General features: G+C 48.0%; 1 protein-coding gene across 1 annotated transcript in view; it reads left to right on the top strand.

Annotated features, from left to right (window-relative positions):
• Window positions 1–16,462, top strand: part of TRPM4 (transient receptor potential cation channel subfamily M member 4) — a 211,149-nt gene extending 194,687 nt beyond the window's left edge. Inside the window, exons 23-25 of the mRNA XM_063942435.1 lie at window positions 7,759–7,831; window positions 9,836–9,932; window positions 15,635–16,462. Coding sequence (XP_063798505.1) covers window positions 7,759–7,831; window positions 9,836–9,931 — 169 coding nt within the window. The 3' untranslated portion in view covers window position 9,932; window positions 15,635–16,462. The remainder of the gene's footprint in view (window positions 1–7,758; window positions 7,832–9,835; window positions 9,933–15,634) is intronic.
• The last annotated feature ends 294 nt before the right edge of the window (window positions 16,463–16,756 follow it).

The raw sequence follows: 16,756 nt of genomic DNA, 5'->3' as shown, positions 1-16,756 counted from the left end.
CTAGCATGGTCAGAGGAGATTTCAGCTTCCAACTCTAGGGCCCACGCTTCAATAGCTTCCGCAGCCCATGTTGCTGCAATAGTGGTCCTATGAGCAGCGCCCGTGAGGGTGTAAGTCGCTTTCAGACAACCCTCCACACGTTTATCCGTAGGCTCTTTCAGAGACGTGACGGTAGTGACAGGCAGAGCTGAGGAAACCACCATCCTTGCCACATGCGAGTCCACTGGAGGCAGTGTCTCCCAATTTTTAGACAGCTCTGGCACGAGGGGATAGCTAGCTAGCAGCTTTTTGTGAGGCACGAACTTCTTACCTGGATTTTCCCAGGATTCCTGACGTATATGAACCAGGTGATCAGAATGAGGTAAAACTTGTTTAACCTCCTTCTGACGCTTGAATCTATCTGGTTTCTTAGGAGGAACGGATGGCTCGGGATCATCCGTAATCTGCAGAATCAACTTTATAGCCTCCAATAGATCAGGAACATCCACTTGTGAACTGTGATCCCCATCAGTATTATCAGTGTCAGAATCTGTGGGGTCGGTGTAAATGCCGTCCTCATCAGACGAGGTGTCAGTGACAGCAGTGGATTGTGAGGAAGTAATGGCCCGCTTAGAGGACCATTTGGTCTTAGGCGAGCAAGGGTCAGACTTATTAGTAGTCAGCGACTGGTTCAATTTCTTTAACTGAGCGGACAAGTTATCTGCCCACGGCGGATTAACCGCAGGGACCATATACGGTTGGACCGGCATAGGAGGTCCCATAGGGGGCGTTAGTTTAGGTAGCCCATGGCGGGTCATTCTGGACCCCCGTTGCAACCGTCCCACTGGGGGGCAAGGAACCCCCAGAACCAGAGCCCTCAGCTGCTATATTTTCCTCAAAGGTATCTGCGGCTTCAGCACCACTCCTAGTGTGTTCAGCCCCAGAACCGTTACCCTCATAAGCAGACATGTTATAACTTGCAGTATAAGGTAACACAGTATAATTTATCAGCAGCACAATACCTGACCCAAACCCCTGCGCAGTGTAGTCAGCACAAACAGGGATTCTGGAGAGGTATGGTGACTAAAATCACAGAGGAAAATACAATGAAAGTATCTTGTGAATATCCTATATTATAATTAACCTGACGCACCAAGCCCCCTCAGGTTATAGACTATAGGGATAGCAAGCTGAGTGAGAGACACAAAATGGAAGTCACCCAGCAGGCCAATGCACACACATATAGTCACAGTTTGTACAATGCAGACGTTATGACAAGCAATAATACTGCACTGGACTAGCTTATATATAGCTATGTAATCAATAGATATAACACTGCACAGTAAAGACTGGATGTATATCACAGGGTAAATGTACCAAAAAAACCCTGACCAAATGCACTCTTTCTTAACTATCACTGTCTAAACGACATGTAGAATACTTAAGTGTCTTGTAAAGTCACAGCGCTGACTATCAGGCGGCTTTACAAAGGAGGATTTGCCCAAGCAGTCCCAGGAACAGTGTAGCGGAGTTGCCCAAACACTGACTGGGAGTGAGGGAGAGAGAGATATGCAGCTCCAGGGCGGGAACATTTACTGTAAATGGCGCCCTGGGGCTGGGGGAGGGGCTACAGGTCAAAGCCCATTCCCCCCTGCTGGACATAACCACCGGTACTATGGGCTTATAGAAAACGGTTTGTAAGAGAAACCGATCTGTACCCGCGCCCTGGTGGCCTAGTGGGGTCGCCTGTACTATCACAGTGTCCACGCCAGCGCGCGCGGCCTGCCTCCCACAGGCCGCGCCGGATCGAGATAAAGAGCAGGTCCCGCGAACGGGACCCACTTACCACCTCCCGAAGCGCGACCACGCGATCCTGGAGAGCCCCAGTCGTGTGTGACTGACATGAAGAAAACCGGAGCCTCTTGCTGTAGTTACCCGGACACAGGAGTGTACAGCGACGCTGGGGAGTGATGGAGCTGCAGCAGAGAATATCTCTTGACATCTAAACTCTGCTGCAGCCCTTGTAGTCTTCACTTTTTTTTTTCAGCAAAAAGCTCTTCTTAGGGCTGCCAGGAGCAGCCCCTCTGTTAAGTGCCTGCTATCTGCGGCACCAACTACAAAACTGAGCTCCTGTACAGGGAGGCGGGGTTATAGATGAGGCGGCGCTATGCATCTTGGGAACAGTCAAAGCTTTTGAGCCTGTTGGTGCCTCGGATCAAGATCCTACTCTACACCCCAATGTCTATCCTTGTGGAGCCCGGTGTACACCGCAGCAGAAAGATTGATAACGCACTCTGCAAATCGATCCGGGAATGGCATCGTTCACGGAACCCCCATGTGGATGAGACAAATGCTGGATAAGGCGGAACTTGCCCGGAGTCCTCTTGGGCACCACCCCGACAGGGGAGATGCACAGGGCGGGTAGAGGGGGTGTAGTATAAGGGCCGCACATGCGTCCCAAACTGATCTCCACCTCCACCTTCTGTCTAACCACATGCGGGAAATCGCGAGCAGATTTAAAATTCCTGCGGGGCACAACGTGCACGGAATCCGAAATGGGCAGGCGAAAACCATAACGAAAACCGTCCAGCAAAAACAGCGCAGCCGCCCTGTCGGGGTACAAACTGAGCCACCTACCCAGCTCCCGGACCTGAATCGGAGAATGAGCCTTACTTGTTACCTCCGCTGGCCTCGGCCGGAGCGGAGGACTTGCCGCTCGTGGCTGAGGTGCAGTTCTTGGATGGGTGACCAGCCCCGTAAACTTTGCAGGAGTGGTGAAAACGGCAGTTAAGGCCCCTGGTGCACTTGTCCTCATTAAATGCGAAACACTTGCCTTTCGCCACCGAGCGTAAACCAGAAACGCTAGATGCAAGGGGCTTCTTGCTTTGGGCATCCGTGGGGGGCCGAACCTGTTGGGTAACCTCAAGCCAAACCTCCACATCTTTGAAACCCAAGGGCAAAATGGAGTTGCCATCTTGATTACGACAACATTTTTCATCATAATCTCTCCAAGCGTAACCCTTGGATTTCAAATACATCTCATGAACCAAAAACAGATACTTAACAACATTGGGATATTCGGCAGGCCTGGACTCGGCATAACAGGCCGCAAAAACCAAGAAACCCTGTAACCATTGATGGAAATTACGGAAGGCGTTCTCCCCTATGCCCCACGCCTTCTTGGTTGTATCAAAGCCCTGCCGCATGTCATCCATAAGGGTGAACATGTCCACATACTTGCCCTTTCTAATCTTTTCCCGCATGCTTTTCCTAATGCCCCGGGTAACCGCTGTATTGGCGCAATGCACCATCTCCGTGAAAAGCGTGGGACTGGAGAGAGCCGCGGCAGCCGGCACCTTGTCCTTCCTAGATTCTTTCACTACGCGACATGCAATAAGCCTAGCCAACTTACGCGGGTGCCTAGGAGAACCAGAGGAAACACTACTAGAAGAGCTAGAAGAAGTGCTTGAGGAACAAGGAGAAATAACAGCATGCTCACCCGTGCCTGAAGGACCCGGAACCCCATTAGCCGTCTCAACCGTCACCGATCCCGGCGGCACGTCTTCAGCCGACATTGAAGCCGCCTCCCTCCTCGACCTCCGATTCATCCGTGGCGTAGACACCGACCCTGCTGGACTCACCGACACCTGTGCAGAAGACTCAGGGGGGGGGGACAACAGCAGCAGTTATGGCATGTGAATCAGCATCAGCAACAGAAGGCAAGGGCGGAAGGGAAGGGCAACACACCACCGGAACTCGGAGGGGGGCCAGAGGGCAGAGGCGGGGCGAGGGAAACAAACTGAGAGGAGGACACCGTGGCAGAAGGAGCAGCCCTGCCCAACGAGAGATCCCCAATGCTATAGGCTAGGGACCACGATGGGGGGGGAAACATAAGCCGAGGCCCAGGAAAACGGCTGGGGAACTGGAGGAACCTGCCCCTGGAGCAAAAGGTGACTGACAAAACTGAGGATGTGGGGCCGAAGCCGGGGGGAAACCCCCAATATACGACCCAGAAAGAGGAAGAGGAAGGGAAACCTGAGGACCACTAAAGGACCACGTGGGCTGGACCCCCGATGCCGAACCCGCAAAATAGGGACAAAAATGGGAAGCTGCGGAAATGGACAGACCCTGCTGCCGTGCACCGGAGGCTACGGTGAACGGTGGTGTTACTGCGAAAGGCTGTACCCCAGGAAAACTAGATGTAAAATGACCCCCAGCATACACACCCGGGCACGCCAGCAGGGAAGGAGGGCCCATCAATTGAAAGGAGGCAGCCCTGCGCAGACACCACCCGCAACACCCCAGAATGGCCAGCAGGGGGCGCTTGGGAATCACCAAAAAGGGGTGCCGCAGGAGGCCCCAGCCCCAGGGAACCAGAAGACAGACTCAATAGCGCCCCCGTGAACACAGCAGCGCAAGCACCCCCACCAGCAGGGCAGCCTGCACCACTGGGGACCCAGTGGGAACCACCGGGACCTAACCGCCAGTAACTGCCATGCAGTAAACCCAGAGGGGAAAAGTTGTCCGGCGGCAGATGAAACCCCGGCCCAGACCCCCCACGACGCAGCCCACCCTCCCCCGCAAGCTGCGGATGGGGAGAAGGAGCAGGACATAGAGAAGGAGAGGCAGGGCGGGAGGGAACCGCCGCCAAAAGTGCCACGGCCTCGGTTCCCTCCGGCTGTCCATCGCCCATGGCCGCCATAGCCGGGATACCGCGCCCTCCACCAGTCTGCAGAGACCTCAGGAATGATAAATAACCTTGATACTGTACACTTTACAGTAAATCCCGATACTGTACACTTAGAATACTTGTCACATCACTGAGGCCCTGCAGCAACATACACTGTGGTCGTAATATGCTAAAGACTAGACAACGTGTATTCATATAAGAGACTTACTGTAATAATGCCGCAATTCAAATATGATCATAAAACAGCATAAATCACATTCACTATAAATGAGAAAATAGAAGGCAAACAGTCTACAAAATTACCTTAAGTTCCATAAGAATGTCTATCCTTAGTATTCTGAGTACTGGCAATGATGGTTTAACCTAAGACTCTTCACTGGCCAGCTCTTTCGTCGGTGCACATAAAAGTGGATAAAGGAGGCACTTGTAACCCATGTAGCTCAGTGCTAACAAGTAGTTCCGTAACTCCGGTATAAGATGAAAGGGTAGCATTGATACTGTACTGTTCCAGATACAATATCAATGCTGTTATTTGTAGGTGCTACTGACACAATACGTGGACACAGTCTCTGTAGACTAATGTAGATAACAGTTCTATCCCTTTACATGCACATCCAATATGTTGTGGGCTGAAATGCACCCTACACACACAGCAGGTTGATTTGAGGATTTATACTTGTTGCTCACTTGTAAATCAGTGGTTAGAGGGGCACTGACAGCTGAGTAATGTACTTTGCTGGTTAACACAATGTCACTATAGTAAATGGCTCACAGTCTCTCATGTGCAGGATCTATACTGGTGTAGGTGTGGGTACTCAAGTATGTCCTTAACTGGTGGAGTCAGTGGGGCACATGTGTGAAGTAGCTACACGTTACACCGTATCTAGGTTGGATACAGGCCTGTCCCATGACGCTCTGATGGGTGCTGTTCAGTGTGACTCTACTTTGTTGGTGCACCTCTTTAATATGGACTACAGTAGTCCCACTTGCACTCTGCGTGTTCCTGCAGTCCGCTCTCAACGCACCTTTCTCTCTCTCTGCAGTTGCTGTTTGTGTCTGTCTCTGTGCACACTAGCATGTCTTTCTGCAGCCACTGATCTCCTGCTAGCAGCACACAGCCTCCCCAGCTCGCTGCACATACATGAATCTCTTCACTGCCACCACGGACGGCTCTCTGCAACCCCCAGCAGCGTGACTCTTCTGACTACTGCTGCTTCAGGTGTCTCCACTAGCTCCGACCCCAACAGCCTGCCTTTTGCCTGGGCACACTGTACAGCAGGACCCACTGCTCTGGGTTGCGCTGGGTCCTCCTGCCTGCCACATTCTTCCCGGACGATGTCCGCAGGGTCCTAGAGCCCACCCGCAGCTGCCGGGTGTCACATTTATGTCCGTGGTTTCAGCTCTGCAGTAGCCCTAGTGTGTGCATTCACTTTAATAGTGAATTCATCAGGGAATTTGATCAAGATGAACTTTAGAAAACTTGCGCATCAGTCTGTTACAGGGTCGTAACTAGGTGTGTGCGGAGGGTGCCCTGCACATAGCGCTGCAGGGTAGGGGGCGCTGCTGGCAGCATTTGTCATTTATCTGTTTTAATTACTTTCACTTGCAGCTTCCCCCCCTTTTTGAAGCCCAGCATCTCCTGACCGCCCCTGTCTCCAACCCTGACCCCTTCCGTCGCTAATACCTATACAACATTCATGAACTCAACTTGAGATTTCTTTGTTATTCAGTCACACTGTTCTTTATTACATTTAAGATGCTGACATACCCGGAATTCAAACCCATTGCCTGTGGCATTGCAGTCAGACACTCTATTCATTGAGCTATCTGCCCTTGCATAGAAAGGTAGATAATTCTAAAATAGTGAATTCTAAGGTGCCCATACAATTGTGCGATGCCCAGGGACGCGAAATCGCAGGGCATCGCACCGGCAGTTTAGGTTCGATGAAATCGCACCTGAACTGCCAAAGTGATTACCATGCGATCATGCGATAGATCGCATGGTAATCACGTGATGGGCACGTCACCGCTGAGTGGGAGCGGCCTCCATCCGCTCCCGGCAGGTGCCCATCGCACATCGCAGTGCGATATATAGCACGTGTTTTTAAAAACACATGCGATTGCACTGCGATTCGATAAATATTAAGTGCAGCACATACTATCTTGAGACGTGAGATTCGACCGGCGTGCCCGCGCATCGCGTCGAAAGGTACCTAAAATGTGATACAATCCTTCGATTTCTCTCACAGATGTGGTCGAAATCGAAGGTTAGCACCGATTTATCTCACAAGTGTATGGGCACCATTAGTGTTTGAAGCCTATCTTGTACTTTGTGAAAAAATGATCAGTATTGCGGCTGAGCTGATCTATGTAGTGTGTGGCTGCAAGAGACAGGATGTGTGGCTGCACACTACATAGATCTGCTCAATTGCAATGCTGATTTTTTTTTTTTACAAAGTACCAGTAGCTTCATATAGTGTTCATAGTTTTTATGCAGGATCAAATAGCTCAATGAGTAGGGTGTTTGATTAGAATTCAACAGGTTATAGGTTTGAATCCAGGGTATGGCAGTATATTGAAATGTGTTATTTAATATGGGGCATCATAGCATGGGCTTTCTCTGGGATCAATCTGGTCATGCCCCTCCTCCACGAGGCATATGCCTTATGGGGGTAATTCCAAGTTGATCGCAGCAGGAATTCTGTTAGCAACTGGGCAAAACCATGTGCACTGTAGGGGAGGCAGATATAACATGTGCAGAGAGAGTTAGATTTGGGTGTGGTGTGTTCAATCTGCAATCTAATTTGCAGTGTAAAAATAAAGCAGCCAGTATTTACCCTGCACAGAAATAAAATAACCCACCCAAATCTAACTCTCTCTGCACATGTTATATCTGCCCCCCCTGCAGTGCACATGGTTTTGCCCAACTGCTAAAAAATTTCCTGCTGCGATCAACTTGGAATTACCCCCTATGTCCCTATTGGAAAAATGGGCGGAGGGGGGACACGCGCCAATTCTCTCTCTGGCACAGGGCACCAAAAAGTCTAGTTACGGCAATGGTTTGTTACCACATATCCTTGTTCCTGTAGGGTGGACACCGCATTGAAGCAGCTGATTGAGATCAAAGAACACGACCGAAGGTTGAAAGCACTGGAAACAGAGGTACAAGTTGCTGCATATCTCGCAGTTTTGTGGAAGGATGGCAATATCTACAAGAATGTGTCTGTGGAGCCACCGTCATGTTGATTAAGAGCCTAATTCAGATCTGATCGCAGCAGCAAATTTGTTAGCTGATGGGCAAAACCATGTGGTTAATTCAGACCTGATCGCTGCTGCGGGCGATCAGGCCTGAACTGCATATGCACTGCCATGCGCAGGCGCAATGGTCCGCAGTGACGGGGAGTGCTGGGAAGTGACAGGAAGGTACAAAAAATCCGATCGCACCGGCGATCGCAAAAAGATTGACAGGAAGAGGGCGTTTGTGGGTGGCAACTGACCGTTTTCAGGGAGCGGAAAAATGCAGGAGGGACCCGGCGTTTTGTGGGAGGATTCGTGACGTCAGCTCCGGCCCCGATCATCGCAGCGGCTGAGTAAGTTCTGGGCTGTGCAGAGACTGCACAAACTTCTGTTTGTGCAGCTCTCCTGCACATGCGATTTCCCCCACCCCCTGCAGGTGGCGACTACCTGATCGTAGGGATGCAAAAAACGCACCCTACTGATCAGGTCTGAATTTCCCACCATGTGCACTGCAGGGGGGGCAGATATAACATGTGCAGAGAGAGTTAGATTTGGGTGGGGTGTGTTCAAACTTAAAACTGAATTGCAGTGTCAAAATAAAGCAGCCAGTATTTACCCTGCACAGAAACAATATAACCCTCCCAAATCTAGCTCTCTCTGCAAATGTTATACTGTATTTGCCCCACCTGTAGTGCACATGGGGCCTAATTCAGATCTGATCGCTAGGCTGCGATTTTTTGCCGCCCTGCGATCAGATAGTTGCCGCCTACAGGGGGAGAATATAAGATGTGCGTAAGTGTGCGTTCGCTTTAGCAGAGCTGCACAAAAATCAGTGTGTGCTGTCTCTGCGCAGGCCAGGACTTACGCAGCCGCTGCGATTGTTTGCTGATCGGGGCTGGAGCTGACGTCAGACACCCCCCCCCCCCCCCCTCCCCCTGAATATGCCTGATCCCGCCTGCGTTTTTCCGGACACTCCTGTAAAACGGTCAGTTGCCACCCACAAACTTCCTGTCAATCTTCTTGCGTTCGCATTTTTCGCACCATCCCGTCGCTAGGCACCGATGTCCGGTGCTGTTGCGGCTCACACGCATGCGCAGTTCAGATATGATCGCACGCTGTGCGAAAACGCACAGCAGCGATCGGATCTGAATTATCCCCATGGTTTGCCCATGGTTTAGCTAATTTCTAAATTATTAGGGGCATTTCTCAAAGTAAACTGCAAAAGTTATTGCACAATTACGGCGTTGCATAACTATAAAGCAGGTAACACAACAAGTTGTAATTTCCTGCGTCCCGCGCTTTTTGACGCATGAATAGGACAAAGCTCACTTACCCATAATGGGGCGGAGCTTAGTACAGGTGTGTATAGCTACTATCACCAAAGGGGACTACCAATTTGACACTTGCCCCACGTATGCATGATGCCTGGTGTAAAGTCAGCACAAAGTGGTATTTCAATGACATATATAGAAACTGCCAGTGCAGCTGTTATACATCTATATATACGAGTATAGGGTTGTTCTCCTCATTCATTTCCTGCTGATCTATGTGCAGCAGTTTTTTCTGTATAAATATCCCTGAACGTCCTGAGGAAGGTGACCTGCAGAACGAGGGGGAAGGGGGAGACGTGAGCTTGGCAAGGACCTGTAAAAGTAAATGTATATCTGGGCTATCCTGTTACACGGCAGGCCAGTCCTGTAACTTTCCAGCCAGCACCAGGAGTTCATTCAAGGCTTTTAGGGCGATAAGGAGAAATGAGATCATGTGACATAGCATCATCTGTTTATCTTACCTTAACCCCTCCAGTGCTGGTGGGGCGTAGGTTCCATTCAGTCACCGTGTAATGAGTCCTTAGACAAAAGTTCAGGAGTCTTTTAGTAATGATAAGAAAGCAGTGTGGTGCAGAGTAATCAGACATATATTCTACAGGTTGAATACTGCGGAAAGGCGCTTTCCTGGATCGTAGATGCCCTTCAGCAGAGTGACCTGGTGAAAACCGCTACACCGCCTCCCGTCTATAAGTGAGGTGAGTGATAATAATAATTTTATTTGTATAGCGCTCATTCTCCAGCAGGACTCAAGGCACTTTACATGTATCAAAACAAAGCACGTAGCACAAAAAATTACAGGCGTCATCAAAACAAAGCATAGTACCAAAGATTAATACAGTAATACATACGTAAAAAGAAAACCTAGAGAGCACAATAAGCATAATGCAGGTTTGGTGCAGACATTTTGGGTAATAACTTCCATGGGTTATATATGGCACCCACAAAAGGTACCAGGTTAGGCATACATGTTCGGCGCACTACATAGGATTACCCTGAGTGGAAAAGGTCCTGACTAAGGGTGTGTACACACGGTGAGATATTTTCTTTCGATTTTGACTATATAGTCAAAATCGCAAGAAAAGTTAGTGCAGATTGTAAGGTGACTTTCACCGATTCGATCCCGATGCGCGGTCCCGCCAGGTCGGCATCGCAAGAAAAGATAGACTGTGCAGGCTAGATCGGTGTACTGTCTAGTTCACAGGTTCTCAAACTCTGTCCTCGGGAGCCCACACACTGCATGTTTTGCAGGTCTCCTCACAGAATCACAAGTGAAATAATTAGCTCCACCTGTGGACCTTTTAAAATGTGTCAGTGAGTAATTAATACACCTGTGCACCTGCTTGGTTATCTGCAAAACATGCACTGTGTGGGGTCCTGAGGACCGAGTTTGAGAACCTATGGTCTAGTTCAGAGGTTCTCAAACTCGGTCCTCGGGGGCCCACACAGTGCATGTTTTGCAGGTCTCCTCACAGAATTACAAGTGAAATAATTAGCTCCACCTGTGGACCTTTTAAAATGTGTCAGTGAGTAATTAATACACCTGTGCACCTGCTGGGTTACCTGCAAAACATGCACTGTGTGCCCCCGAGGACCGAGTTTGAGAACCTCTGGTCTAGTTCATCTCACATGTCAATGACATCTCACATAAGCTAAAAAAATCTCACATAAGCCAAAATCGTAAGCACACATAGTCCATATCTCAAGAAAAGTTAGTGCAGATCGCAAGGTGAAAGTCACCTTGCGATCCCGATGCGCGGTCCCGCCAGGTCGGCATCGCAAGAAAAGATAGACTGTGCAGGCAAGTCAATCCTTGCTAGATCGGTGTATTGTCTAGTTCACCTCACATGTCAATGACATCTCACATAAGCCAAAATCGTAAGCACACATAGGGGTATATTTACTAAAATTCGTATTTTCCAGTCTGAGGTCAAAGTTCAATCACAAATGACATCGAAAGTGTAAAGTTGCAACTTTTTGAATTTATTACGACTAATTTACTAAGCTGTCGTATTCTGCATTTTCGTATTTACCGATGTCGATGTCATTCGTTTTTTTTTTTGCAGTGTTTTACGTGAGTGACTTGTAAAACACTGCCGACTTTAATACAATGAATCTCGGCCGGATCTGAGAGATCCGTGCTGGGCTTCATTGTGCACCTTTATAAAAATTGAAATCGGTGTTAAAATCATAAAAAAAATTGTGTGGGGTCCCCCCTCCTAAGCCAAACCAGCCTCGGGCTCTTTGAGCCGGTCCTGGTTGAAAAAATATGGGGGAAAAAATGTCAGGGGTTCCCCCATATTTAAACAACCAGCACCGGGCTCTGCTCCTGGTTCCAAAAATACGGGGGACAAAAAGCGTAGGGGTCCCCCGTATTTCTGAAACCAGCACCGGGCTCCACTAGCCAGATACATAATGCCACAGCCGGGGGACACTTTTATCTAGGTCCCTGCGGCCCTGGCATTACATAACCAACTAGTCACCCCTGGCCGGGGTACCCTGGAGGAGTGGGGACCCCTTCAATCAAGGGGTCCCCCCCCTCCAGCCACCCAAGGGCCAGGGGTGAAGCCCGAGGCTGTGTCCCCCCCCCCCATCCAAGGGCTGCGGATGGGAGGCTGATAGCCTTTTTGACAAAAAATGAATATTGTTTTTAGTAGCAGTACTACAAGTCCCAGCAAGCCTCCCCCGCAAGCTGGTACTTGGAGAACCACAAGTACCAGCATGCGGTGGAAAACCGGGCCCGCTGGTACCTGTAGTCCTACTACTAAAAAAATACCCCAATAAAAACAGAAGACACACACCTTGAAAGTAAAAGTTTAATACATAAATCCACACCTCCATATACACATACTTACCTATGTTCACACGAGGGTCGGTCCTCTTCTCCATGTAGAATCCATGGTGTACCTGTTGAAAAAATTATACTCACAAAATCCAGTGTAGATGGCTCCTCTTCTTTCCGATTTGTAATCCTGGTACTTTGCAAAATAACAAAACGAACACCCGACCTCGCACTGAAAGGGGCCCCATGTTTTCACATGGGACCCCTTTCCCCGAATGCCAGGAACCCCCCCTGACTTTTGTCTAAGAGGGTTCCATCAGCCAATCAGGGAACGCCACGTTGTGGCACCCTCCTGATTGGCTGTGTGCTCCTGTAGTGTATGACAGGCAGCACACGGCAGTGTTACAATGTAGCGCCTATGCGCTCCATTGTAACCAATGGTGGGAACTTTGTGGTCAGCGGTTGACCGAAAGTAACCTCACCGCTAACTGCCGTTTTGTTATTTTGCAAAGTACGTGGATTACAAATCGGAAAGAAGAGGGGCCATCTACACTGGATTTTGTGAGTATAATTTTTTCAACAGGTACACCATGGATTCTACATGGAGAAGAGGACCGACCCTCGTGTGAACATAGGTAAGTATGTGTATATGGAGGTGTGGATGTATGTATTAAACTTTTACTTTCAAGGTGTGTGTCTTCTGTTTTTATTGGGGTATTTTTTTAGTAGTAGTACTACAGGTACCAGCGGGCCCGGTTTTCCACCGCATGCTGGTACTTGTGGTTCTCCAAGTACCAGCTTGCGGGGGATGCTTGCTGGGACTTGTAGTACTGCTACTAAAAACAATATTCATTTTTTTGTCAAAAAGGCTATCAGCCTCCCATTTGCAGCCCTTGGATGGGGGGGGGGGACAGCCTCGGGCTTCACCCCTGGCCCTTGGGTGGCTGGAGGGGGGGGACCCCTTGATTGAAGGGGTCCCCACTCCTCCAGGGTACCCCGGCCAGGGGTGACTAGTTGGTTATGTAATGCCAGGGCCGCAGGGACCTAGATAAAAGTGTCCCCCGGCTGTGGCATTATTTATCTGGCTAGTGGAGCCCGGTGCTGGTTTCAGAAATACGGGGGACCCCTACGCTTTTTGTCCCCCGTATTTTTGGAACCAGGACCAGGCGCAGAGCCCGGGGCTGGTTGTTTAAATATGGGGGAACCCCTATCATTTTTTCCCCCATATTTTTTCAACAAGGGCCGGCTCAAAGAGCCCGAGGCTGGTTTTGCTTAGGAGGGGGGACCCCACGCAAATTTTTTTTTTTTTAAATAACACTTTCCCACCCCTTCCCACTGAAAAACATGCATGGATCTCATGGATCCGTGCATGCCTATCCAAACACGGGGGGAAAAAGCAGGTCTGGTTTTTTTTAGCACTTTTTCATGAATTGTATTTCAGCACGGCAGTGTTTGGCTATTGTCGGCAGTGTTTGTGATTTGCACTTTTTAGTAAATGACCGATTTCTACCAAATTGCAGGCGTATTTGACCGATGGTGTATTGATTCGTAATTTTTTCCTAGGACTCCCAAAATATTACGAATGCCCTCATCACTGCCGTGATTTGAGTTTAGTAAATTCCCGAGATGACACTTTGAAGAAAAAACATAATCTCGGTCAAAATCGGGACCTTAGTAAATATACCCCATAGTCCATATCTCAAGAAAAGTTAGTCAAAATCTGTGCTATCTGGGCTCCGGGGAGTTCAAGGGAAATCGCAAGTAAAAATAGGGCATAGCAAGGATCTCACCATGTGTACACACCCTTAAAGAGATGACCTAAAATGGGGTGATTACAGCGTCCTAATGCTAGGAGTAGGGTCCCAACATAACGGTCAGTTCCATGTTACCAGATGAGGCAGCCATTTTGGGCGCACCACAGAGGTTACACTGTGGGAGTTAAGAAATCAAAGGTACAGCAGGCAAAGCCATCACTGTATTACTTTATTCATGTAATAAATAATATATTTAAATTATAGATATATATTTTTTTTTAAACTATCTCAAGGGGTGTTTTACACTCCCCTGTGTCCATAGGCACCCATTATAAAATAACTCCCCCCCCACCCCCCCCACCCCCCTCCCCCCTCGGCAATAGACCCACCAATGATCTTGAATCCTAATAACCGCAACACCCCCCCCCCACACACACACACACACACACACACACGCCCTTAGTATCAAAATATGCCATGTTTTATTACCAACCTCCTGCCACGTAAAAGCCCCTTATTGCAGCCCCCCTCCTTCTACCCTGCGACCAATATATATTTTACCCCTCTACCAGCATTATTTATCTTTAATTCACTCCTCCCCCACTTATAAATAAACCCAGTGAGATATACCCCCCCCCCCCCCCATGCGGAGCGCAGCACAGCGTATGTCAGGGAGGACTAATGATCCCCCCCCCCCCCCTCCTTGCTGCAGCTGATCAGCCAAATTGTGCTGGGTAGGAACTAAGTTCCCCTCCCCGTACTGTGATCCCCAGCGCATGCGTTCCAGAATGCCGGTCGCATGGCATTCTGGGGCGCAATTCTGCCAGTAGTGTCTGCATCACTGCAGCGGGACCGGGTAACCAGAGGAGATCCGTAACATTCCGTGTTTCCGGTCGCATCACATGTGACGTAGCCAGGCAAGTGGGTAAAGAATAAAGATTTTTTAATAATATGTATAAAATCATCGATGAGAAGTGTTGGGCCCAGGCACTAAGATTATATTAAGGGATAATAAACTACAGAAACAATATTCTGATTAAAGGACATATATTCCCTATGAATGCTTGTCCCTCGGATGGAAAATCTTCTCTCGCTACAATTTACCAATAAAATGTCTCCAGGACACCTGAGTGTCCGGGCAATACTGGTTGGCAGCGATAAGAAGCGTTTTACTGCCTCGCCAACCAGTCCTGCATGCAGCTGCGCGTGACTGAGAAAGCGTTTGCCTGTTTGTACATGCACAGTGGACTACAAGACTTGGGCTTCCACTTCCAATTATATGTAAATAAAATCATAAATAAATATGTTTACTGCTGCTATACTTCTTAAATAGGCAGCTCCATGAAGGTATTCACCGACCACGGTGACCCCTGCTGATAGCTTTAAGAACTGCATATATGCATTTGACTATAGACTATAAAAGGTTATGTAAGTATAATAAATTCTGTTTTCATGACAGCTGAGTGATATTCTGGTCAAAAGAGATTTATCAGTGAAATAACGTTGTGTAATATCATAGTAACATAGTATCTGAGGTTGAAAAAAGACAATTGTCCATCGGGTTCAACCTATTTGTGGTCTCCTATGCATGATGATTTGACTAAAATTTCTGACTGATGCTGCTGTCAGCCGTTGCATTTTATCCCTATTTATAGTAACTATAATGCATGACTATGCACCATACCCCTGGATATCCTTATCCATTAGGAATTTATCTAACCCATTCTTAAAGGTGTTGACAGATTCCGCCATTACAACTCCCTCGGGCAGGGAATTCCAAACACGTATTGTCCTTACCGTGAAAAAGCCTTTACGACGTATTGTGCGGAATCTATTTACAAAAATGTTTTTTTTTATTTTTTAGGTTAATGCCACTTCATTCCGTGCAACACTTCATATTGTTTACTTCCAAGTCTCTTGACATTACCACTACTTATGTTGTGTGCGCAGTGGACATGGAGTTCAGTTCTGCTCAGCCGTCAACGAGCGGACATTTTAAAGCTCACTTTATATTTTCTTATATTCATCCACTTTGACCAAACTACCCTCATTCCATGTTCAGAAGAAACGCACATATATCCCTCCTCCCTGGGAAATTGCTTTCTGAGGCAAATCTTCAAGGACAATGTGTAAATAATGTGAAAGTAATACTGTTAATATGTAGACTAATGTATCTGAAATGAGCTTGGGTCCAGAATGAGTCTACCTATGACTCACACGGTGGTGGCAGCCATTTTGTGTGTTGAACCAATATTCAGCCTGTGACAGATTTTTTAGGTCTATGATGTAACTTTAACTACTAAAAAAGTTCAAATAATAGAAAAAGCCTTTAAAGTCTTAGTTTTATTGAATTATGAATGTAAGCCAGGGCAGGGCTGAGTTTTGTACAGAGGTATTGTCTCCCTTTAGTATCGTTTCAGTGGTACTAAACGCGCATACAGACTGTGCGTTTTTGCCCAGCGTGTATGCACAGCGATGATCGCTGACATCGCTGGGCTGAAAATCGCTCAGTGCATACCTTTAGTTATATTTACATTGCTATAGATTTTGTTTTTTGTTTTTTTATTTATGTTGTGTTGTATTTTTTCCAGGAAAAAAAATGGGCTTTTAAAATATGTATGTAAAGATCTTATTATGTTTGATACTGTTCTCAAGATATTTTGTCAAACCCAATAAAACTATATATATTTTACTTTTTTCTTGCTGTTTGTTTAGAACGTTTTCAGTGGGTTTACTTTCCTCCAAACTATTAAAGTGGCTTTAATGCCTCAGTTACGATTGTATGCATGTGTGATAAAATGTGAATACAAAGCCGTAGAAACAGCAAAATAAAACAAAACTTTGGCCTACACTCCCCTCAGTGGCGACATAGGTGTCGGGACACCCGGTGCGGCCAAGAGACCCCCTGTGATGCACCCAAAAGGGGGCATGGCTTCACATTAAGGGGCGTGGCCTCACAGGAGCATACTGACATCACTAAAGGGAC

Source organism: Pseudophryne corroboree, chromosome 10, assembly GCF_028390025.1.
Source record: "Pseudophryne corroboree isolate aPseCor3 chromosome 10, aPseCor3.hap2, whole genome shotgun sequence".
NCBI classification, from domain to species: Eukaryota; Metazoa; Chordata; class Amphibia; order Anura; family Myobatrachidae; genus Pseudophryne; species Pseudophryne corroboree.
Note: the sequence above shows the minus strand (reverse complement) of the source record. Positions and strands in the feature narration are given on the sequence as shown.